The sequence below is a fragment of the Papio anubis genome, chromosome 5 (assembly GCF_008728515.1).
Source record: "Papio anubis isolate 15944 chromosome 5, Panubis1.0, whole genome shotgun sequence".
NCBI lineage: Eukaryota > Metazoa > Chordata > Mammalia > Primates > Cercopithecidae > Papio > Papio anubis.
Window position 1 is genome coordinate 100,960,275 of NC_044980.1, and position 26,474 is coordinate 100,986,748.

At 37.9% G+C, this 26,474-nt stretch overlaps 1 protein-coding gene across 4 annotated transcripts in view; it reads right to left on the bottom strand.

The window, feature by feature from the left end:
- FBXL17 (F-box and leucine rich repeat protein 17) overlaps positions 1 to 26,474 on the bottom strand; it is a 539,707-nt gene that overhangs the window by 370,527 nt on the left and 142,706 nt on the right. For all 4 annotated transcript variants that reach the window (XM_003899972.5, XM_031666765.1, XM_031666766.1 and 1 more), the window contains exon 5: positions 880 to 987. In XM_003899972.5, the coding sequence (XP_003900021.1) occupies positions 880 to 987 (108 nt within the window). The remainder of the gene's footprint in view (positions 1 to 879; positions 988 to 26,474) is intronic.

Genomic DNA, 26,474 nt, shown 5'->3' on the forward strand with positions numbered 1-26,474 from the left:
AGACATTATTTGCCATTAAACTGTAAGCTCAAAGTGATCCGAAGACATCAAACTGAAAGAGACCTGGGATCTTACCTAGTTTTATTCATCATTGTGTTGTCAATACAGCAACTTTCTAATAGTTGTGAAATGAAGGAAGGTTGAAGGAAAAGATTGCTCAGCTATAAGTTGGAAAAGGCAAGACTCACATTCATTTTCCTAAGTACTATAGGATAGAATTGAAATTCATATAGTAACAAATTTCAGATAACACACAGGTAAATTTTATAGTAGCCAGTTTTTCCATTACACAGATGTAAGAATTGGTTTCTAATTATTTTAAAGCTCTGGAAAGCAGTAGAGATGACACATCAGTGAGAGATTACTTAAGAACTGGCAGTTTGATCATTTCTAAAAATATGAAATTTCATATAATTGTTATATTAGTGAACTCTCTGAGCCACAATGTAAATTTTTGTCATATATTGACCTCTCTTTTCACCTTACATATTCAGCTTGATCATATGCACTGACCATATTCACTTTTTAAAGTCAAATACTCATAGGATCTAGTGATATATGAGCACTTAAAATTCAATCAAAATATCTTCTAAGCACAATACATTAACATTTAAATGATTCTGGTCACATATATTTCTTTGATATATATTTCATAGCCATTAGCAATGAAAAAGCAAAAAGCTTCTTGTTTAAATGAGTATTCCATTTCAGAAAGGGTAAGTTTGGTATTGCTTTCTTCAACTCATTCTAACTTCTATCAAACACTAGTAGACTTCCATAATGGTCTGACTATCCCTTATTCAAGTAAATTTAACAATTTACGGCTCATCACCTGTATGATACTCAAAAATACCAAGGAAAAGCAGCCATAGTACCTACCTTGGTTAGGTGAATGACTCCTTTAGAAGTGACTGAACAACCCATGAAGCCTACATATTGAAGCTCAGGACAGTGTTCAGCAAATGCTTTCACCGACTGATCTGTCACCTAGGGAAAAGACATTGATGAAGTTATTCAAGGTGATAGTCCAGTGAACTCAAGGATTTGGCTCCTGAAAATCCCTCAGCCCCACCTTTCATCATTACTATTTCCTGCCCTGTTAGATTGTTTGAATCAGCATACAAACATGCTATAATATTCCTGTATTTTAAAAGTCATCTCTTGACCCTACATCCACTTCTCATCACCCCATGTTTTAATACTTCTTCAGAGATGTTGACACTGGGTACCTCCACTTCTTTACCTTCTCTCCTCCCTCTGTGTGTATACACACACACACATACACACACATATTTGTTTGCTTGGCTTTTGGCTTTTTTGCTTTGTTTTGTTTTGTTTTGACAGAGACTCACGTGTTGCCCAGGATGGAGTGCAGTGGCACAATCTTGACTCACTGCAACCTCCGCCTCCCAGGTTCAACTGATTCTCCTGCCTCAGCCTCCCCAGTAGCTGGGACTACAGGCATGCATCACCACGTCCAGCTAGTTTTTTTTGTCGTTGTTGTTGTTTTGTTTTTTTGTATTTTTAGTGGAGACAGCATTTCACGATGTTGGCAAGGCTGGTCTCAAACTCCTGACCTTAAGTGGTCCAGCCTCCTTGGCCTCCCAAAGTGCTGGAATTACAGGGGTAAGCAATCACACCCAACTAATATATATATTTTTTATTGACATTTAATTCACATACCATAAAATTCACCCTTTCAAAGAGTACAGTTCAGTATATTCGCAAGGTTATGCACCATTACCAATATCTAATTACAGAACATGTTCACCACCCCGCAAAGACCCCATGCCCATTAACGGTCATTCCCCTATTTCCCACTGCCTCCAAGCCTGGCAATCTGGATTTTCCTATTCTGAACACTTCATATAAAAAGAACTACACAATTTGTGACCATTTGTGACTGGCTTCTTTCACCAAGCATAATGTTTTCAAGGTTCATCCATGTCATAATATGTGTCAGAATTTCCTTACTTTTCAAGGCTGAAAAATATTCCATTGTATGGATATACTACATTTTTATGGGTTGAATTATGTCTCCTTAAGATTCATATTTTGAAATCTTAAACCTCAGTACCTCAGAATGTGATCTTATTTGGAAACAGGGCAGCTATAGTTGTAAATAGTTAAGTTAGAATGAAGTTGTACTGGAGTGGAGTGGGCTCCCAACTCAACATAACTGGTGGAGCAGACATGCACACACAGGGAGAATGCCATGTGACGACTAGAGTTATGCTGCACAAGCCAAGGCACACTTGATTGCCAAAAGGACTGCCAGAAGTTAGGCAAGAGGCCTGGAACAGATCCTTTCCCAGCACTTTAGAAGAAACATGGCCCTGCCAACACTTTGATCTTGGACTTCCAGGCTCTAGAACTGTGACACCATAAATTTCTATTGTTTAAGCCACTCAGTGTGTGGTACTTTGTTCTAACAGCCCCAGCAAGCTAATATACACATTTTCCACTCTCTCTTGATCTCACAGTAATCAAGTTTTTGTCCCTCTCATTCATTGTCACCATCCTATCAATTAAATGCTCAATCTGAATTATCCCAGCATTTCAGCAGCATCTGACACAACTGATGATTCTTCTGGAAACAATTCATTCATTTGCTTCTTGTATCAACTATCATGGCTTTCCTCCTTCCTTACTGTTGGCTCTTGGTCACTTGGTTGAGCCTACCTCATCTCAGTCCTCAGCTCATTATTTTTCTTTTCCGTCTTACTTCATTCCCTAGGTGATCAGATCTAATTGCACGGCTCCTAAATAACTCTCCTAGTCCCTCTCTGTATCTCACCACACTTTGATTTTCTTCGTAACACTTATCACTACTGATCACATTACACACTTACTCACATATTGGTTTGTCAGTCTTCTCCTCTCAAAATAACTCGTCTCTCCCTCTCCCTTAGAATAACCAACCATTCTGATTTGCCTCGGACAGTCTCAGTCTTAGCACTGAAAAGTCTTATGACCCAGAAAACCACTTAGTTCCCCATTGGCACCTAGAATAATCCCTGGCACTTAGTAGAAAATATTGAAATAAATAAATGCATTTTCTCCTTCTTTTCATGTACTCCATCATACCTTTTACTTCTACTTTATTTTTAGACAAAGGGTATATTTGTATCATTTTAATATACTGATTTTTTAAATGTCATTGTACTAGTGGCTTTATTTTCTGATATAGTTCATGTGCCTTATGAAGTCTTTTTTTAAAGAAGTGGGAGGAGGCACATTTTTACACCAGTGACTCAGCTTTGATCTGTACCATGGTTAATTTTCTATATCAACTTGACTATGTCATGGGGTGCCCAAATATTTGGTTAAACATTCTGGGTATTCCTGTGAGAGAGTTTCTGAATGATATTAACAGATGAATCAGTAGACTGAGTGAAGCAGATTGCCTTCTTCAATGGAGAGAAACTTCATCTAGTCTGTCAAAGGCCTGAATAGAACAAAAAGTCAGTGTAAGGGAGAACTGGTGCTCTCTCTGCCTGACCATCTTCCAAGCAGGAGATCAGTCTTCTCCTGCCTTTGATTCAGACATGCACTGGAACTTTCACCATTGGCTCTCCCAGTTCTCAGGTCTTCAAACTTGGACTGAAATTTACACCATCAATTTTTGTACTTCTCAGGCCTTCAGACTTGGATTGAGACTATATACCACTGGCTCTCCTGGGACTCTAGACTGCCAAATGGAGATCTTGGAACTTCTCAGTCTCTATAATCATGTAAGCCAATTCCTTACAACAATGTCTAGAAAGATATATAGACAGACATACAGACAATCTCCTAATGGTTCTGTTTCTGTGGAGAATCATGACTAATAACTTGAATATTATAATCCCAAGTTTTATTATATGAAAAACTTAGAGCTGAAAGGAGTGGGGCCCAAGGAACTGTATTTTCAACAAGCCCCCAAGTGACTCTTAAGCATCTGAAAACTTGAGGCCCCAGTGCTTCAAAGAAGTTAACACTGACAGTGTTTTGTATTTCTAAGTAGCCCTGCTCTAAATGAATGGCAGAATAAAATTCCTCTTTTATCTCTCCCACCTCCAAAAAATTTCCATTTATAAAATTAGCTTCCTGTAATTGTGCTTAAATTTTATTCATGGTTTCCCAAAGATGCAGCTTATAAAAGAAAGTCCAAATATTCTCCATCATATGCTTAATTTCAGATTCACTTTCTTCACAGTCAAGAGGAAATTGATAAATTTAACATCTTTGTTAGTTTTTCAAACAATAGCAACTTACATCTCTTTGGCATTAGCTTTTAGTATGGGTGACTCTTTTTGTATCTTCCTTATCTATGCTGAACAGATATTGGAAAAAAGAGGTATGTGAGTAGCATTAATGCTAAAACAATCATAAGAACATTTTCCTAAAATAATGAAACCAACAGCATCTATGGTACATATGATAAAAGATTAATTCCCCCCTCAAAAGTAAAGTATGCTTAAGCATATTAAGACTAAGGGTGCCATTGATAAATTAAAAATAGGCTTTCCTGACACTTAGTATTCAAAAGGCATTATGTTAACAAAGAATTTTTAAGGCACTCAAATCGCTGGAAGCTTCAATGAAACTCAATCACTATTAAAAACAAAAAGGGTAACAGAGGTTAAGTACATGGTCAGTTGGTTAAACATCCTGCTCAATTTCAGTCTAACATTCAGTTTTTCCTATATCCATCTTCGAGGAGAGGAGAGGAACTCGGATGAGGATTAAGGACACTAGAAAACTCAGGTCCAAGAGGCCAGAGCATTCAGAGAGAAAAAGTGGGGTTTAAAAATGTGCTTCTTGGGTCTTTCTCTTTCAGCTCAAGCAATCAGAATAAGACAGCTCAGAGGAGCCTCTAACATCAACAGACCCCTGGAAAGCAAGACAAGAGTGTGTCAAGAGGATACAGAAACACTCTTATTAGGCTTGGGTATGTTTTAGGAGACTAACACAAGGGCCTTGAAGATTTGGGTGGCATCCAGCTCCACTCCCCAAGGATAGAAGATCAGTTAGGGACTTGTCGCAGAAGGTCTGGCAGAAACAGACTATAGACTACAGGAAGCAAGTACTGGTGGGTGTCAGCTTCTCTGGGACCCTGGAGCCTCACTGTCTAGCTTCAAATCCCAACTGGACCAGTTACTAGCTATATGATTTTGAACAAGTCATTTCTCCTCTCTATACACTTTGTTCATTCTATAATAGGGAGAAAATTATAGTACCTACCTCACAAGGTAAAATGTAAGGGTAAAATAAGATAATGCATGTGAAATATTTTGAACAATGCATGGCACATTGTAATTGTTCAATAGATTTTAGCTATTATCATAATCACTCCAGGTTTCCCTTTCTTCTGTATTCCAATTCTCAGCCAGGACTAAAGGGTTGAAATGTGTAAGAGAATATTCAAAAAGATCATATTTAAAGCATTCTAGTTTCTTGTCCTGGTTATCACAAGAGATCCTGATCATAATTTGGGGGTTTTCAGTTATAACCTAAACTATGGGATGGCTGTAAGGGAGACATAGGTCAAAGTCTGTTACTGACTCCCTATGGTAGAAAGAATCCCATTTTGTCAAGGCTCTTAACCGAGTTTCACATAAGTATCACCAAAGATTTCTAATTTAATCTGTTGGGTACAACTCTGCATCAATTTTATTTTAAAAGCTCCCCAGGAGATTCTAATGAACAAATTCTAATACCTTCCATTCAAAGTGTGGTTCTCATATCAGCAGCATTGACATCACTTTGGAGCTTGTTAAAAACGCAAAATCTGTAGATTGCTTTTAGCAGTATCATCATTTTCACAATATTAATTCTACTCATCTATGAGCATGGGATGTGCTTGCATTTAATTCCCATTAAAATACCACCATCACTCTTCACAAAACTAGAAAAAATAATCCTAAAATTCACATGCAACCAAAAAAAGAGCACACATAGCCAAAGCAAGACTAAGCAAAAAACAAAAACAAAAACAAAAAACAAATCCGGGGGCATCACATCATAAGTTCAAACTATACTGTAAGACCACAGTCACCAAAACAGCATGGTACTGGTATAAAAATAGGCACATAGACCAATGGAACAGAATAGAGAACCCAGAAATAAACTCAAACACTTACAGCCAACTTATCTTAGACAAAGCCAACAAAAACATAAAGTGAGAAAAGGACACCCTGTTCAATAAATGGTGCTGGGATAATTGGCAAGCCACCTGTAGGAGAATGAAACTGGATCCTCATCTCTCACCTTATATAAAAATCAACTCAAGATGGATCAAGGATTTAAACCTAAGACCTGAAACTATAAAAATTCTAGAAGATAACATCAGAAAGACCTTTACACTGGCTTAGGCAAAGACCTCATGACCAAGAACCCAAAAGCAAACGCAACAAAAACAAAGATAAATAGGTGGGGCTTAATTAAACTAAAGAGTTTCTGCACAGCAAAAGGAAGAGTCAGCAGAATAAACAGACAACCCAAACAGTGGGAGAAAATCTTCACAATCTATGCATCTGACAAAGGACTAATATCCAGAATCTAGAGGCAACTCAAACAAATCAACAAGAAAAAAACAAACAATTCCATCAAAAAGTGGGCTAAGGTCATGAATAGAAGATTCTCAAAAGAAGATATTCAAATGGCCAATAAATATATGAAAAAAATGTTTAACATCACTAATGATCAGGGAAATGTAAATCAAAACCACAATGCGATACCACCTTAGCCCTTCAAGAATGGCCATAATAAAAAAATCAAAAAGTAATAGATGTTGGTGTGGATGTGGTTAAAAGGGAACACTTCTACGCTGCTAGTAGGAATGTAAACTAGTAAAACCACTATGGAAAACAGTGTGGAGATTCCTTTAAAAGCAGAATTATCATTTGATCCAGCAATCCCACTACTTGGTATCTACCCAGAGGAAAAGAGGTCATTATATGAAAAAGATACTTGCACACGCATGTTTATGGCAACACAATTCACAATTGCAAAAATATGAAACCAGCCCAAATGCCTATCAATCAACAAGGGGATAAAGACATTGTGGTATATACACACAACAGAATATTACTCAGCCATAAAAATGAATGAATTAATGGTATTCACAGCAACCTGGATGGGACTGGAGATTATTATTCTAAGTGAAGTAACTAAGGAATGGAAAACCAAACATCGTATGTTCTCACTCATAAGTGGGAGCTAAGCTATGAGGATGTAAAGGCATAAGAATGATACAATGGACTTTGAGGACTCAGAGGAAAGGGTAGGAGCTGGGTAAGGGATAAAATACTACAAATTGGGTTCAGTGTATACTGCTCAGGTGATGGGTGCACCACGATCTCACAAATCATCACTAAAGAACTCACTCATATAACTAAATACCACCCGTTCCCCAGAAACCTAAGGCAATCATTTAAAAAATAATAATAATAAAAAAAGCTAAATCTAAAGGCATAAGAACTTTACAGTGGACTTTGGGGACTTTGGGGGAAGGGTGGGAGGGGGCGAAGGATAAAAGATTACAAATAGGGTGCAGTGTATACTGCTCAGGTGATAGGTGCACCAAAATCTCCCAAATCGCTGTTAAAGAACTTACAAATGTACCAAATACCACCTGTACCTCAATAACTTAACACAAATTTTTTTTTTTAAAAAAAAGCAAAATAGTAGGCGCTGACACAGACCTATTGAATCTTAATCAGCATTTTAGCAAAATCCTAGGGTGATTCTTATACACCTTAAAGTTTGAGAAATACTGTTCAAGTACCAGAACCATGCTATTTTGGTTACTGTAGCCTTGTAGTATAGTTTGAAGTCAGGTAGTGTGATGCCTCCAGTTTTGTTCTTTTGGCTTAGGATTATCTTGGCAATGCAGGCTCTTTTTTGGTTCCATATGAACTTTAAAGTAGTTTTTTCCAAATCTGTGAAGAAAGTCATTGGTAGCTTAATGGGGATGGCATTGAATCTATAAATTACCTTGGGCAGTATGGCCATTTTCACGATATTGATTCTTCCTATCCATGAGCATGGAATATTCTTCCATTTGTTTGTGTCCTGTTATTTCCTTGAACAGTGGTTTTTAGTTCTCCTTGAACAGGTCCTTCACATCCCTTGTAAGTTGGATTCCTAGGTATTTTATTCTCTTTGAAGCAATTGTGAATGGGAGTTCACTGATATTGGCTCTCTGTTTGTCTGTTATTGGTGTATAAGAATGCTTGTGATTTTTGCACATTGACTTTGTATCCTGAGACTTTGATGAAGTTGCTTATCAGCTGAAGGAGATTTTGGGCTGAGATAATGGGGTTTTCTAAATATACAATCATGTCATCTGCAAAGAGGGACAATTTGACTTCCTCTTTTCCTAACTGAATACCATTTATTTCCTTCTCCTGCCTGATTGCCCTGGACAGAACTTCCAACACTATGTTGAATAGGAGTGGTGAGAGAGGGCATCCCTGTCTTGTGCCAGTTTTCAAAGGGAATGCTTCCAGTTTTTGCCCCTTCAGTATAATATTGGCTGTGGGTTTGTCATAAATAGGTCTTACTATTTTGAGATACGTTCCATCAGTACCGAATTTATTGCGAGTTTTTAGCATGAAGGGCTGCTGAATTTTGTCAAGGCCTTTTCTGCATCTATTGAGATAATCATGTGGTTTTTGTCTTTGATTCTGTTGATATGCTGGATTACGTTTATTCCTTCAGAAATAATACTGCACCTCTCCAGCCATCTGATCTTTGACAAACCTGAGAAAAACAAGAAATGGGGAAAGGATTCCCTATTTAATAAATGGTGCTGGAAAAATTGGCTAGCCATATGTAGAAAGCTGAAACTGGATTCCTTCCTTACATCTTATACAAAAATTAATTCAAGATGGATTAGAGACGTAAATGTTAGACCTAAAACCATAAAAACCCTAGAAGAAAACCTAGGCAATACCATTCAGGACATAGGCATGGGCAAGGACTTCATGTCTAAAACACCAAAAGCAATGGCAACAAAAGCCAAAATTGACAAGTGGGATCTAATTAAACTAAAGAACTTCTGCACAGAAAAAGAAACTACCATCAGAGTGAACAGGCAACCTACACAATGGGAGAAAATTTTTGCAATCTACTCATCTGACAAAGGGCTAACATCCAGAACCTACAAAGAACTCAAACAAATTTACAAGAAAAAAACAAACAACCCCATCAAAAAGTGGGTGAAGGATATTTACAGACACTTCTCAAAAGAAGACATTTATGCAGCCAACAGACACATGAAAAAATGCTCATCACTCACCATCAGAGAAATGCAAATCAAAACCACAATGAGATACCATCTCACACCAGTTAGAATGGTGATCATTAAAAAGTCAGGAAACAACAGGTGCTGGAGAGGATGTGGAGAAATAGGAACACTTTTAGACTGTTGGTGGGAGTGTAAACTAGTTCAACCATTGTGGAAGACAGTGTGGCGATTCCTCAAGGATCTAGAACTAGAAATACCATTTGATTCAGCCATCCCATGACTGGGTATATACCCAAAGGATTATAAATCATGCTGCTATAAAGACACATGCACACGTGTGTTTACTGTGGCACTATTTGCAACAGCAAAGACTTGGAACCAACCCAAATGTCCATCAATGACAGACTAGATTAAGAAACTATGGCACATATACACCATGGAATACTATGTAGCCATAAAAAAGGGTAAGTTCATGTCCTTTGTAGGGCCATGGATGCAGCTGGAAACCATCATTCTCAGCAAACTATCGCAAGAACAGACAACCAAACACTGCATGTTCTCACTCATAAGTGGGAATTGATCAATGAGAACACTTGGACACAGGAAGGAGAACATCACACACCGGGGCCTGTCGTGGGGTGGGGTGGGGGAGGGATAGCATTAGGAGATATACTTAATGTAAATGACGAGTTAATGGGTGCAGCACACCGACATGGCACAAGTATGCGTATGTAACAAACCTGCACGTTGTGCATATGTACCCTAGAACTTAAAGTATAATAATAATACAAAAAATACCATTCAAGTGATAAAGAACTACATCATCTTCTTGGGGTGAGATGAAGCAAAAACTACATGGCTGTGTCATAATCCAAGCACTATGCATAATTTTTTAAACAGCTTTACTGAGGTACAATTTATATACCATAAAATCCATCCATTTTGAGTATAATTCATCAATTTTTAATAAGTTTATACAGTTATATAATCATCACCACAATCCAGTTTTGAACACTTTCATCACACCAACCCGAAAAATTCCCTCCATATTCTATGCTCATATACAGTTAATCACAGCTCTCACCCACAGGCAACTACTGATCTGCTTCCTATCTGTATACTTTTACCTTTTCTGGAAACTTCATATAAATAGAATCGTGTCATAAGTAGTCTCTTGTCTCTAGCTTCTTTCACTAACATAATGTTTTTGAGGTTTATCCATGTTAGTCCATGTATCAGTAGTTGTGGAAGTGGCACCACTCACCATTAGTGATGATGAGGCACCACCGTAGTGATCCACTAGCAAAATTTGTGCTTTCTGTTCCCATGACCTTACATTCTGCTGGCCTAGAGATCTTAGTTCCAGAGGGAATGCTGCCACCAGGAGACACAACAACGATTCCATTAAACAGAAAGTTAAAATTGCCATCTGTTCACTTTGGGCTCCTCCTACCTTCAAGTCAACAGGCTAAGAAAGGAGTTACAGTGTTGGCTGGGGTGACTGACAGGACTATCAAGATGAAATCAGTTTACTACTCCATAAAGGAGATAGGAACACAGGAGATCCATACAGGATACAGGAATGCATGGAATACAGGAGATCCATTAGGGCTTCTCTTAGTATTACCATGCCCTGTGATTAAGGTCAATGGGAAACTACAACAGTCCAATCCAGGTAGAACTACAAATGGTCCAGACTCCACAGCGATGAAGGTTTGGTTCACTCTACCAGGAAAAAAAAACTACAGCGTGCTGAGGTACTTGTTGGAGGCAAAGGGAATACAGAATGGGTAGTAGAAGAAGGTAGTCACCAATACCAGCTGCGACCACGTGACCAGCGACAGAAACAAGGGCTGTAACTGTCATGAGTATTTCCTCCTTCTTTTGTTAAAAAAAGTTTGTGAATGTATACACTTGTACTAAGAAAATATCTTCATTTTATTTCCTTTTCCTTCATCATGTGACATAAGATTTATTGACTTCACATCAGCATTTAAGTATTGTTAACTTTATGTAATAGTATTTGGGTTGGGGACTGTTGCATTTCCGGTTGTACAAAGGGTAGTTGCATTACATTAGACGTAATTATGACCTTATTATTGTCTTTATTTGAAGATTATGTATGATCTCAGGAGACGTGTATGGGTTCAAGTTGGCAAGGGGTGGAATTGTGATGATTAATACTGAGTGTCAACTTGATTGAATTGATGGATACAAAGTTTTGATGGTGTGTTTGGGAGGGTGCTGGCAAAGGAGATTAACATTTGAGTCAGTGGGCTGGGGAAGGCAGACCCACCCTTACTCTGATGGGCACCATCTAATCAGCAGCCAGTGAATATAAAACAGGCCTACCGTCCCAGAGTACATCTTTCTCCCATACTGGATGCTACCTACCCTCAAACATCGGACTCCAAGTTCTTCAGTTTTGAGACTCAGACTGGCTCTCCTTGCTCCTCAGCTTGCAGACAGCCTATTGTGGGACCTTGTGATTGTGTAAGTTAATACTTAATAAACTCCTATATATATATATAAAATTATAAAATATATTTTAATTAATATATTTTAATATATATTTATACTTTTATTATAAATATAAAATTAATAATATATATATACTATTAGTTCTGTCCCTCTAGGGATCGCTGACTAATACAGCAGTTTATTCATTTTATTACTGAGTAGAATTCCACTGTATGGATACACTATATCTTGTGTATCTATTCACCAGTTGACAAATATTTGAACTGTTTCCAATTTGGGGCTTTGACAAATAATGCTGCTGTGATCATTCACACATAAGGATTGTATGGATATATATTTTCATTTCTCTTGAGTAAATATCTAGGAGTAGAACTGGTGAGTCACACAAATGTATGTTTAATTTTTCACCCATTTTAAAAATTGGGTCATTTGTCTTATTAAGTTGCAGGAGTTCTTTATATATTCTGAATAAACACCCTTATCAGATATTTGTTTCACAATTGTTTTCTTGCACTCTATGCCTTGTCTTTAATTTTCTTAATGGTGTTCTTAGTTCTGACATTTAGGTCTATGATGTTTTCAGAGTTCATCTTTGTTTATGGTGTGAAATAAAGGTAAATGTTCATCTTTTGCCTGTGTATATCCAATTTTGCCAGCATCATTTGTTGAAAAGACGATACACTATAGAGGAATTTTAAAGCTCCTGCCTGGAACACCTTGAAGAATCATACATACTCACAGGCTCTGGGAAAACCAGGCCATAGGTGAGAATTAGTACGCAGACAGAAATGTGACTCAGGATTTGGAAAGAAGCATCAGAAAATTCGGGAAGAATGAGACCAGTTTGCAAAGCAGATTTTGATTTTTCAGTCAGTCAATGCTGTGATAGAGACAAAGAGAAAGCTAACCCTCAGATTCAACATGATTCACATGGCAGAGGTAAAGAACGATCTTCTCCTTAAGTTGGCATTCTAAAAGCCAAGCTACACTTTCATAACTGCATGAAACGGAAGTAGGCATGTTTAGTGTTACACCATGAAAAGCACTGGTGATAAGGAATGTCTGTTGTACTAGAGTCAAAAGGACCATTAAAGGTCTGCATAATATCAACACACATCAAGAGCCTAGTAAAGCTTCAGTTTAGAAATCTTAAGCTTCTAAACCTAAGGCAAATGAAAACCAGAGACCCAGGGTGCAAAAGGGAAAAGGACAATGTTGGTTCTCATAAGCTCTTGAGGGCTGCACTCAATCAGAAATCTTTTGAGGGTGGATTCCTGTGAGATTAAATGTAGAGACAAAAGAGAAGCCCCTGCAGGAGGCAGAAATAATAGGCTTAGAAAAATGCAGAGTTGGGGGACAACAGCGACTGTGGCAGAAATGGCCATATATAACTAAGAAACTCTTGGCTAGAAGAAGAATAAAGAGATGACAGGCAGTACAGGGTCACCAATTTTGCTTGGAGAGTTATTGTTTATAAATGTGATTTGGGACTGTGGATTACTCTACTTCTAAACCTGGAGATTCAGTCTCTAGATGGCTCACACTCAGCAAAGGTTTGGGGTACTAGTTGCCACAGGGTTGAAGAGAGAATAGACAATAAAAATAGCTACATTTACTAAGGCCTTAACGTGTGCCCAGCTAAGTCCTCTCTATCCATCATCTGAGAGCCTCATAATAGTATTGAGAGGCATAATTATCCCCACTTCATAGACTGACTTCCTCTTCCAAATCAAACCACTAGCAGGTGGCAAAACTGGGTTTTAAACATTGGCCTTTTAGGCTTTAACACCTGTGCTTTGTATGTTATACCAATTAGGATATGATTCCTTTCATGGAACTAATCTCACTCAAATACAAGAGCAAATCCAAGGCCTTCCTTTAACCTCTACAGAAGTAGAGTGGCAGATATCAAGGCACAATGGGTCTACTTTCTAGGGAATTTTCTGAGAGAAGTGTTACCACTTGATTGCTGTTTTCATCTCCTGCAGATAGAATCGGTATGGTACGGATGCTATGAGTCTTGTATATCCTGAGAAATACTCCAAAAGATGGAAGCATAGTAGAGGGTTAGGGGAATCTAATTCAGAGGTATGGAAGAAGCTGCATTAGTGGTAGTAAATTATAAAACCATAAAAGTAGTAACTGGAATCCAAGGAAGCAGTTTTATCTAGAAAGGATTAAAATTAACAAAGAAAAAAAAAGGACAGGGAAAGCTTTTCTATAAATTCCAAGATTCTAAATAAAGAGATGCAATGTAGTCTTATTTTAAGAATTGAAGTTTTCTTGGACTATAGGAAGACAGATCTATCTTTAACAGAATAAGATTGATTCAATGAGAGAATTTTGTAATGTGTGCTGAAAGATATTTTGGGAATAATTGCTAGCATATCTGGGATGAAAAGGAATTTGGTGTACTAATTCTAGAAAGGTAGAACAATCTTTGGACATTTTCATACTGCCAGCATTATAGAGTTATTCTGTGTAACCTATATGCATGTACCAAACAATATAATAGTATTTCTTGACCTTAATTAGAAACTAAAAAATTTTCCTAGACTTCACCCCAGACTACTAATTCGGATCCTGAAAATATACACTTCTAATCCTTCTCTTAATGATTCTTATAGAATCAATCCAGAAAGTCTCATGACTAATCTAGTAACGATGGCTAACTGGGCCCATCATTATACTAGTACTGTAGATGGCCTGGAATATACATTGTGGTTCTCTCTTTGCCCATTTCTACTGCCCCCACCACGGCCAAAGATATGTCATTCTTTTCCAGGATATTTGGAATAACCTACACAATGGACCTCCTTCTGCCATTCTTGATGCCACCAATCTATTTTCCACTCATCAAGCCAGAGTGATCTTTTAAGAAGCACAAATCATCAGATCATGTCAGTCTGCTATTCAAAATCCTTCAGTGGTACTCTGAAAATAAAATCCAAACTCCTTTTATAACTTATAAGGCCCTGCATGATATGATCCTATCTCATCTAACTCATTTCATCCCACTATCCCCTCTCCTTGATCACTTTGTGATGATTTCTCCATTTATCCTGTTCACTACTCTATCCCTAGAGGTTGGTACAGTGTCCCATGTAGCTCCAGAAATTAAAATGAATGAATGAAGCACCATTCTGATGCATGCCAATGGCTTGCTGGTTCAATATTAGAGGTTGGTACAGTGTCCCATGTAGCTCCAGAAATTAAAATGAATGAATGAAGCACTGTTCTGATGTATGCCAATGGCTTGCTGGTTCAATACTAAAGAAATATATTTTTTGATGCCAAGAAAAACAGAACTACTGATTTTATTGGTTTCATGTGGCACACAGAAGTAGTGGCTAAGAATTAGATAAATGACTTCACAACGCTAAGGAGAGAATTTTCAAAAAAATCAATAGCAATACTTTGCTTCTTCAATATGTCTGAAGTGAACTGAAAAACCAATATGGGATTAGCTGGGCATAGTGGCACATGCCTGTAGTCCCAGCTACTTGGGATGCTGAGGCAGTAGAATCACTTGAGCCCAGAGGTTGAGGCTGCAGTGAGCTAGGATCATACTGCTGCACTCCAGCCTGGGTGACAGAGTGAGACCCTGTCTCAAAAAAAACGAACAGGCCAAGCAGGGTGGCTCACGTCTGTAATCCCAGCACTTTGGGAGGCCAAGGTGGGCAGATCATTTGAGGTCAGGAGTTTGAAACCAAACTGGCCAAGATGATGAAACCCCATCTCTACTAAAAATACAAAAACTTAGCTGGGTGTAGTGGCAGGCTCCTGTAATCCCAGCTACTGGGGAGGCTGAGGCAGGAGAATCACTTGATCCTGGGAAGTGGAGGTTGCAGTGAGCAGAGATCATGCCATTGCACTCCAGCCTGGGTGACAGAGCGACACTCTGTCTCAAACAAACAAAACACAAAACAAACAAATAAAAACAAAAAGCAAACAAACAAATTCAATGACAACGTGGAAGAATTTACCAGGGGCGAACAACTAATCTTACTTGAGACCTCAGGACCAATTCAAGACCTTCTTTCACCCTCAATGAAAAACAGCAAAACAGAGACTTACAGCATAGCAAGGCTAATTTCTGGGTCATTTTCCAGGAGAAATACCAATCGTTGATTAATTTTTTCATCTCTTGCAGGCCGAGTGGTCAGTGGGCTCATAAGGTACCCTCATCTTCTGAAGGCAAAATAAAGCCAGCATAAAGTAATCTCCTCACACTAGGCTCTGCTTTGACTAAGCTTATGTAGGAAGGGGAAATTATTTCCATGTGTTCCAGTTCAGTGAGATTTACCAGTCTAGAAGAGTCATATAGATTCTGGGTAGGAGCCTTGGGATAGTTTGGTTGTCTGACTATCCCCTCTGCCACATAGTGGGTGGTAAGAAAAGACAGCAATGGTGGGCATTGGGACAGGTTACTGGTTTAGGGAAGCATAAGAGAATTTACTCCAATCCTGGACAGCTATCCCAGTCCTCTGAGTCAAAACTATCTTTGAAATAATAAAGTCACATTTATAGTGTGTCTAGTGAAGACTTTATTTCACTTAGGTATACTCAGTCTCCTAAATCCCTTTAATTCAACAAATATACAAGTACCTACTATATGCACAACACTTCATGTTAAGTGCTGATGCTGTATGAAGATGAGGTACAGTCTCTGCCTTCAAGAGTAGAGGTAATAGGCTGGGATGTGAACAGGCCTAGCTCTCACAACTACCAGTGAGATCTCTGGGAATATTTTAATCTGTAGATTGCATCCCAGTTCAGTTTCCCAAGGACTTCTGACTAGATCCAAAAGCAAGTCTGAAGATAGAACAAGATTATGGGAGACCGAATGCCAGCAGAATGGTTGTGACATTATATGGAAGGAGTCTATTTTATTAGTAATATAGAAACATATGAGCTTAATGTACTTCAATATCCCCTTGAGTTCCAACAGATTGCAGGTCCATGACGGATGGAGTCATTCATTAAGGGCTTTAAGGGCAGGGTAATAAAGAGAAAGCTACACTTCAAAGTCCAGCAGGTATACACAAGACCAATTAAAGGGATCCCTTGGCCTTAAGGAGGCTGGCCAGGAGGCTATGGATGCAACAAGCCCCATGCACCCAGAAGATGATAGCATATCACACCCCAGGGCACCTTAGTTAGGCCTAGCCACATGCCAATATCAGTTAACATCCATATCTGATGCTCTACAGAATACATGAAGTACTGTGATGACAGAAATATCAAATGAAAGAAATTTACTTAAATTCCCAATAAATATAAATTATACTTATTAGAAGCCTTAAAAATGGAACGCAAGAAAATTTTTCCATTTGTTTACTCAACTCTTCAAAACCCATGTGAAAATTATTTTTTATCTTTAACTTCCTTTGCTTTTATGTATTTATATCTTTTACAGGGTACAGTATATACACCTACTATTAATGCTCCAGGAAGCCTTCTTATTTGAAACAGTAATACAAAAACAGAGAACACATTGGCATTTGTCACATAAAAAGAAACAGCTAAATATGGTGACAGAATACTTGGTATGGATTCACTTTATAAATCATTTCAGTAAGACTCATCACTGTGCTCTTCATTTAATAAAAACTTCATATCTAGTAAATTTTTAAAAGACACCTAAAAGCAGATTATTTAAAGTATTTTTCTTTTAAACCACGGACAACAATATTTACTGAGTATGTGTTATGTGCCAAGTACTTTGCTATATACAATGATTAAGAAAGGCAGACTACCTTCTTGGAGCTTACAATCTAGTAAGAAGGGCACATGTTAAACATCTATTTCAAGTGTGATCACTAAATATTAATATGGTCATTTGCATTAGTCAATGAATTGTGACTTTTTAATTTTTATTTACTTATTTTGGGGGAACAGGGCCTCACTCTGTCACCCAGGCTGAAATGCAGTGGTGCAATCATGGCTCACTGCAGCCTTCACTTCCCAGGCTCCAGTAATCCTCCCACCTCAGCCTTTCCAGTAGCTTGGACCACAGGCATGCACCACCATGCCAGGCTAATATTCTTTTTTCGTATTTTTTGTAGAGATAGGGCTTCACCATGTTGCCCAGGCTGGTTTTGAACTCCTAAGCTCAAGCAATCCACCTGCCTCAGCCTCCCGAAGTTTTGGGATTACAGGTGTGAGCCACTGCACCCAGCCGAACTGTTACTTTTTATATATGCCATAATTCCATGTGTGATTAATGTGGAAAGGAGCCAAACACACGACTAAAAGTTACAGTAAATTAGTACAAAATATTTTTCTCAAATATTTTATGTTGTGATTATATGACTGATATTTCAGTAAAGAGCTATAACAAATATTACTCTTTAAATATTGCTTTTAGAAATCATGAGAAAAGAAAATTTAAGAACTTATATGTACTCATATAACTTTGACATTGTTTTTCTTAGAGACAGTGTCACACTGTGTTACCCAGGCTGCAGTACAGTAGTGCGATCATACCTTACTATAGGAGGCAGAGCAAGATGGCTGAGTAGTACCTGCCTCCAATTATCCTCCCTGCAGAAACACCAAACTGAACCACTATCCACATAAAAAAGCACTTTTGTAAGAACCAAAACTCAGGTGAGCGATCACAATAACTGGTTTTAACTTCGTATCATTGCAAGAGGCACTAAAGACAATTGAAAAGACCTTCTTGAATTGCCAACACCACCCCTCTGCCATCCCCTGGCAGCAGCCACATGGCACAGGGAGAGAATCTGTGCGCTTTGGGAAGGGACAGTGCACTGACTCTGTGACCTTGCATCGGAACTCAGTGCTTCCCTGTCAGAGGGGAAAGCAACACCAGGCACAACTATGCTGGCGCCTATAGAGGAAGCATTTATACCAGCCCTAGCCAGAGGGGAATTCCCATCCCAGCAGTCAAAACCTGAGTTTTGGCAAGCCTCCCACTGTGGGCTGAAGTGCTCTGGGGTTCTAAATAAACTTGAAAGGCAGTCTATGCCACAAAGACTGCAATTCCTAAGCAAGTCCTGTGCTGGGCTCACAGCCAGTGAACCTGAAGGGCATATGACTCAGGGAGACACCAGCTGTGTGGGATTAGGGGTGGGGGTGGGGGGCAAGGGAACGCTTATACCACCCCTTCCTCAACCCTAGGCAGCACAGCTTGCAGCTCCAGGACAGACTCCTTCCTTCTGCTTGAAGAGAGGGAAGAGTAAAGAGGACTCTGTCTTGCAATTTGAGTACCAGCTCAACCACAGTGTGGCAGAGCAGCAGGCAGAGTCCTGAGGCCTGCATTCCGGGACCTAGCTCCTGGATCACATTTCTAGATACACCTTCAACCAGAAAAGAACCTGCCATCTTGAAGAGAAGGACCTCAGCCTGGAAGGACTCATCATCTGCTGACTAAAAAGAGCCCTTGGGGCCTGAATAATCAGAAGCAGTACCCAGGCACTACTTGCCATGGGCCTTGGGTGCAACTTAAGTGCTGGCTTCACGTGTGTCTCAGAGCATTCCTAGCTGTTGTGGCTATAGGGAAAAAGCTCCTTCTGCTGGAGAAAAGCAGACATTAAAGAGGATTTTATCTTGCAGCTTAGGTACCAGTTAGGCCACAGCTGGGTCGAGCAACAAGTGGTCTATTGGCATCCCTGATTCCAGGCGTTAGCTCTTGGATGGCATTTCTATAACTACCCTGAGCCAGAGAGAAGCCAACTGCCCTGAAGGTGAGTCCCAGGCCTGGCAGCACTCATCACAAACTGACTAAAGAGCCCTTGGTCCTTGAATGAACATCAGTGGTAGCCAGGCAGTACTCCCTGTGGGCCTGTGGGCCTGGTGGCCGTGAAAGAGACTCCTCTCCTTATGGAAAGGGGTGTGAAGAGTGGGAAAAACTATCTTGTGGCTTGGGTACCAGCTCAACCACAGTAGAAAAGAACACCAAGTAGATTCCTAAGGTTTCTGATTCCAGGCCCTAGACATCAGATGTAATCTCTGGACGTGCCCAGGACCATGGGGAACTTGCCACCCTGAAGGGAAGGATACAAGCCTGGATGGCTTGACCATTTACTGATTGTAGAGTACTAGGGCCTTGAGTGAACACAGGCAGTATCCAGACAGTGATTATACTGCAGCCCCTGGGCAAGACCCAGTGCTATTCCGGTTCAGGTCTGACCCAGTGCAGTCCCAATGGTGGTGGTCACAGGGTGCTTGTGTCACCCCTCCCCCAGCTCCAGGTAGCTCAGTGCAGAGAGAGAGAGAGAGAGAGAGAGAGAGAGAGACTCCATTTGTTTAGGAGAAAGTTAAGAGTCTCTGCCTGGTAATTCACAGAATTCTTCCAGATCTTATCCAAGACCACCAAGATGGTACACCTCTATGCAAGAGCCACAGCATTACTGGAAAGCCTTCCCAAGAAGGATGGGTATAAACAAGCCCAAACTGCAAAGACTATAACAAATACCTCTTTAATTCCCAGACGCCAATGAACATTCACAAGCATCCAAAAGTCCCTCCCGGAAAACATGACATTACCAAACAAACAAGGCACCAGTGATCAGTCCTTGAGAGACAGACATATGTGACCTTTCAAAGATAATTCGAAATAGCTGTTTTGAGGAAACGCAATGAAATTCAAGATAACACAGAGAAGGAATTCAGAATTTTATTAGATAAGTTTAACAAAGAGACTAAAATATATGTTTTTTAATCGAGCAGAAATTCTGGAGCTGAAAAATGCAATTGGCATACTGAAGAATGCATCTGAGTCTCTTAACAGAATTGATCAAGCAGAAGAATCAGTGAGCATGAAGACAGGCTATTTGAAAATACATAGAGGAGACAAAGGAACAAAGAATAAAAAAGAATAAAGAATGCCTACAAGATATAGAAAATAGCCTCAAAATGACAAATCTAAGAGTTATTGCCTTTAAAAGGAAGTAGAGAGAGAGAGTGGTAGAAAGTTTATTCAAAGGATAATAACAGAATTTCTCAAACCTAGAGAAAGATAACAATATTCAAGCACAAAAAGGTTATAGAACACCAAGCAGATTTGACCCAAAGAAGACTACCTTAATGAACAAGGCATTTAATAATCAAATTCACAATGGTCAAAGATAAAGAAAGGCTCCTAAAAGCTGCAAGAGAAAACAAAAACAAAAACAAACAAACAAACAAAAAAACCCAATAACATACAATAGAGCTCCAACACGTCCGCAGCAGACTTTTCAGTGGAAACCTTACAGGCCAGGAGAGAGTGGCATGACAATTTAAAGTACTGAAGGAAAAAAACTTTTATCCTAGAATAGTATATCTAGCAAAAAATATCCTTTGAACACGAAGAAGGAACAAAGACTTTCCCAGACCAACAAAAGCTGAGGGAATTCATCAATACTAGATCTGTCCCACAAAAAATGCTAAAAGGAGTTTATCAATCTGAAAGAGAAGGATGTTAATGAGCAAGAAGACATCATCTGAAGGTACAAAACTCACTGGTAATGGTAAGTACATACAAAAACACAGAATATTATAATACTGTAATTGTGGTGTGTGAATTACTAGTATCTTGAGTAGAAAGACTAAAAGATGAACTAAAATAATAACTACAACTTTTCAAGATATCGATAGTACAATAAGATATAGATAGCTCATTGTAACCAGGAATTCCTGGACTCCAGCAATCCTCCTGCCTCAGTATCTCAAGCAGCTAAGACTAAAGGCAGGTGCCACCATGCCTGGCTAGTTTATTATTGTTGTTGTTGCAGAGATGAGTTTTTGCTCTGTTGCTCAGGTTGGTGTCAAAGTCCTGGTCTCAAGCAACCCTCCCACCTCAGCCTCCAAAAGTACTGGTATTATAGGTGCGAGCCACTGTGCCTGGCCTATAACTCTGACTTTAAATTAGCCCTATGTAATTATTTCATCAAGCAAATTAGAAGCACAAAGCAGTGAAATATTTTAGCTTTTAATTATGAAAAATTTCAAAAACAAAAAATGAAAGTTAACAAAAATAGTAAAATAAACCTCCATTTAACAATCTTCTAGCTTCAACAATTACTAATTCATGGCTCACCTTGTTTCATGGTCAGCTTCATCTACTTCCAAAACATATTTAAGTATTTCAATATATCTATAAAAGACAAGTCTCTTTAAAAATCATAACCATAATATCATTATTATATCTAAAAAAATTCAGCGAAAATGTTCATGTGAAAATTATGAAAAATGAACTAAGAATAGTTTTATGTAGCTAATAATACACTGAATGAGTTTTAAATCTCATTTAAATTTTACCACAACTTTATAAAACTGACCCTTTGTCAACAAGGGCATTGGAATTCATAGCTATCATTTTCTAACTATTTAAAACTCTATTAGCATCCAATGAGAATCTGATAATTTGATTATTTGAACTTCCCTGATTTTTGTTCATTCTATCTTGCTTAGTGTTAGGCTGGATTTGGAAAAGTCAGATTGGCTGATAAAAAGAGATTGATAAGTTATGTGTTAAAGTACATGAAAGAGAAAGAAATTGGTCTACAACTAATGACACAGAAATCTGTCCCTATTAAAAAGACCTATGATAAGTTCAATATGATTTAGTCACTTTTCTTCAATCTGCTGACCACATTTCTTTGACTAATACTGCTTTTATTTATTGAAATTTAATATTGAGATAATCCAAATGAAACAGAATATTCTCTGACAGTTCCATCTTTAATTCATGAAAAAGGTAATTCAAAAAATAATCTACTAATGTAACAGCCATAGGTGTGTATAGCAGTAATGTTTACAAAGTACTTTCTGTCACACACATACACATTTGTACAGTAGTTCACTGAGCTCAACAGGCAGGTGCAATTTCTGTTTTACAAATGAAGAAAGAGAGAAGTTAAAGTAATCTTCCCAAGATTATACGTGAGCCCAGTAGGTATTTCATTAAAAAACAATTAATCATTTGGTTAAGCATTTTAATTCTCTGAAAGTAAAGACACTTTCTTCCATTTTGTCAAACTTTATTTCATTTCTAAATAAGATATTTAAATTAAAAGATACAGTTGAAGACTTAAAAAGAAAGGTACAAGAGTATTACTGAAGACTAAATTAAATACACCATACAGATCACTTACCAAAAGTTGATTGTGTGGCTATATCATGTGTTACATATGAAAACAGAAAAAACAGAAATAGTATATACCATTTGAATTCTGAATCCTCTAATCATAAAGGATGAGATGAACTTAAGTCTCAGAAGGGTAACATACAAAGAACAGTGGAAGAGCTCTGAGCAGCGGCAGAGCTAGTTAGTATTTCAAAAGGCATGCTAAAATTCACAAAACCAGGGAAATGCCAGCTATGATAAAGGCAATGTATTTAGACTTTCAAACTGTCTATGGCTCTTTTCTTACCTAGGTAACTTTGCTTTCTGTGTTTTTATTCTTCAACCTCTTCCTGAATACCTTTTCCTCTCCATGTCATTTGTTGTCCTCGCACCTTTTCTCCATTTCCATCTGTCACTTTACCTCCATTTACTAGTTCTCTTTTCCTCATATTTCTTCTGAATCCTTTTGCCCATTCTCATATCCTTTCTTAACTGGCTGGTCATAATACGGAATGAAAGCATTTTAAGTATAATTCTTATATTAATTTAAAATCAGTGATATTAAACTTTTATTTATCTCAAAAGGAAATTTAAGTTTATATAACCTTATGAAATTACTGGAATGTTTGTCTAGGTTGCAATCCAGCTCCACTTCTTAATAACTATGTGACCTTAAGGAAGTTATTATCTGAAAAGTGTGAAAATGAGATACCAACCTAAGGGGGTCTTGTGACAATTCCTTCAGAAGACCTGCACGCCATGCATATACTATACAATGCGCTTAACAAGGGCTACCCACTATTCAATATACAAACAGTTCCTTTTTCCACCTACATGGAGCTGACATTTTGAACATTATTGGAAACTAACTTATTTCTATCATTGTACTTGATAGAATGTAAATCATTTAATGAAAATCTTCATTATGACATCTTGTACTAACCTCTCCAAACCATTAAAAATAGAAATGACAATACATTAAAAACTGTTCTATTCTATACTTATTCATGAGGCTGAAGTTATATATCAGGGGGAAAAAGTGCAGGTTAAACAAAACTTCCAGTTAGTAAAATATCAATAACAAGTTTAATTGTATATAACAGGTTTACCTGTACTTTGCAATATATTTAAAATTACAGGTAATTTTTTAAAGTATCCAAATAACTGTCTGATACTTGAATATGGCAGCATATTCTACTGTTGTTAAAGTCTTTGGAAAGCACAACAATGTGTATATACCCAAAATCAGACTTTGTAATGGTCTTAAAGATATAAAATCTTGAGTAATAAGTAAAATAGTGAAGTTTCTTATTTGTAAAGGAAATATATCAGGAAAGTTTCCACTAAGGTATTTAACTCATATAGATATGAATAGACTTGATTTAAATGTATAATATTTCATAACAACAAAGAACATATCCATCCCTGGAAGTCTGATGTATAATATGCAAAAAGAAAATGCACAGAAGCAAGAGCACGACCTTCAAAAAGTCACCTGTGTTTGTGAAAATATTTCAGACTAGACTTTAATATTTTAACAGGAGAAAATGCTTCCCAAGATGTATAAAATCTAACCAAGGTATAAAGCCCTAATAATCTGTGTTTTAATCATAAATGAAAGACAATAATTACTTGTTAAAAAAGAAAACAAACACCCTGATGTATGAATATAGAACATTTCTTACATATTCATGTTAACATTCTTTAAACAAGAAAACCTATCATCAAAAAACAAAATCTAAAATTAGGTTATACATTTTTCATCATGTCAGACAAATAAATTCACAGCTCACTAAATGTTCTTTCTTACATTTCAAACAGCTTATAAAATCCCACCTCCTTTAAATAAGGTTCTCCAATAATGGGAAGTAAGATGGAGAATCGACCATCCATCCTAACTTAGCCCTCTTGGCATAAACACTTAAACTCTACAGTAAAGAAAGCCATGCTAGTAACAAGAAAGCACACAAGACATTTTCTTTGTCACTTTTGGCAGAGAGGAAAAAAAGAAGTCTTTTATACAACTCTGTTTAACATTTTTTAAATTAGAAGGTCAGAAAGGGCAGAGCTCACATTGTACAACACCAAGACATAGACTCATCTCTCCAACTGGAGGGGTCAAAGGAAGTTTTAAGGTATTTTCATAACTCTTCTACCCAAGTCCAAGTTAACATATATCAGTAGCACAGGGCCTGATAGATAGTAAGTACTCAATATAAACATTTATTGAATACATGAATGAGTTAAAATCAATCCAGTGATTTGATTCGGACATCAGTGCTTCACAATGTCTGTCTCTCCCACACAGTTTCTTCAGTTTCTGGCCCTTTCCCCTCTAACTACAGGAATTAAAATCAAGTACAAGAGGTTGGATGAGGAAGAGGTGCCATACACCTCGAGTCTTTCTTTACTCTCCCAGCACAAATCTCTCCCTCCTCCTCATATTTTCAAAAGATATACATTAGAAATTGTCAAGCACTAGAGGCTGGGCATGGTGACTCACACCTGTAATCCCAACACTTTGGGAGGCCAAGGTGGGAGGATCACTTAAGCCCTGAAGCTCAAGACCAGCCTGGGCAAAATGGTGAGACCCTGTCTCAAAAATAAATAAGTAAACAAGCAGGCAAGCAAGCAAGCCGGGCATGGTTGTGCACACCTGTAGTTCCAGGTGCTTGGGAGTCTGAGATGGAAGGATCACTTGAGCCCAGGAGGTTGAGGCTGCAGTAAGCCATGATCATGCCACTGCACTCCAGCCTAGCGGATCCTGTCTCAAAAAAAAAAAGAAAGAAAGAAAGAAAAGGGCAGACAAGTTTCTACAATTTCAGATGGTTAAGACTTGCATCCAGAGTCAAAAGGACTGGATTTGAATCACTCATTTCACAACCCAACAGTCACATACTTAACCACTCTTAACCCTAATAATCTCGTTGTAAACAGAATTGCCATAGTGCATCCCCCATTGAGTTGTAAGGATTAACAGGAATATTGCCAGTAAAGAATTCACATAATATAAACTTGGTAAAATTGCTTTAAATTAGTTAATTTGGCAAAAGGTAGAAAAGATTATATGTTAATCTGGAGGAAATACCTAAATTTTCAAAATTTCATTTAAGAAACAAAAGCATCAAGAAAAGCATATCTTTGCTCGATGATGTATTTAGATTAGTTTTGTTGAGGAGACTCAGTGTCTTGAAATATTAGGTAATTTGTACTTACCTAATATTGTAGAATGCACTATATTCAGAATATGCATGAGTGAAGTGAGGGCCTGACTGGGAGTAGATATTAAATATAATTCAATTCACAAATGTTCACCACCAACTACATAATAATGCAGACTTTCAAAAAAATAAAGGCCTTGTCTACTATATCTGTGTTTGCAATAGTGGTGATGGTGGGATAATGTGCACAAGTATCCATAATAACATGAGATAAATGCTGAAACAATTATGCAAAAATTGCCCTGGCTTCAAAGAAGAAAAAGCAATTGGTTTTATGTATTTGGAATACCATTTGGTTCTACATAAAACAAAGATAGAAGGTACAAAAGGAGAGCCTTTCCAAAGATAATTCCAGGGGTGGAGATGAGGTAGGGACCATTGTAAAGAAGAAAAAAAAAATATATATATAGGGACAAGGGCCCAGAGATGCGAATGTACAAAGTATACGAGAGGATAAAAA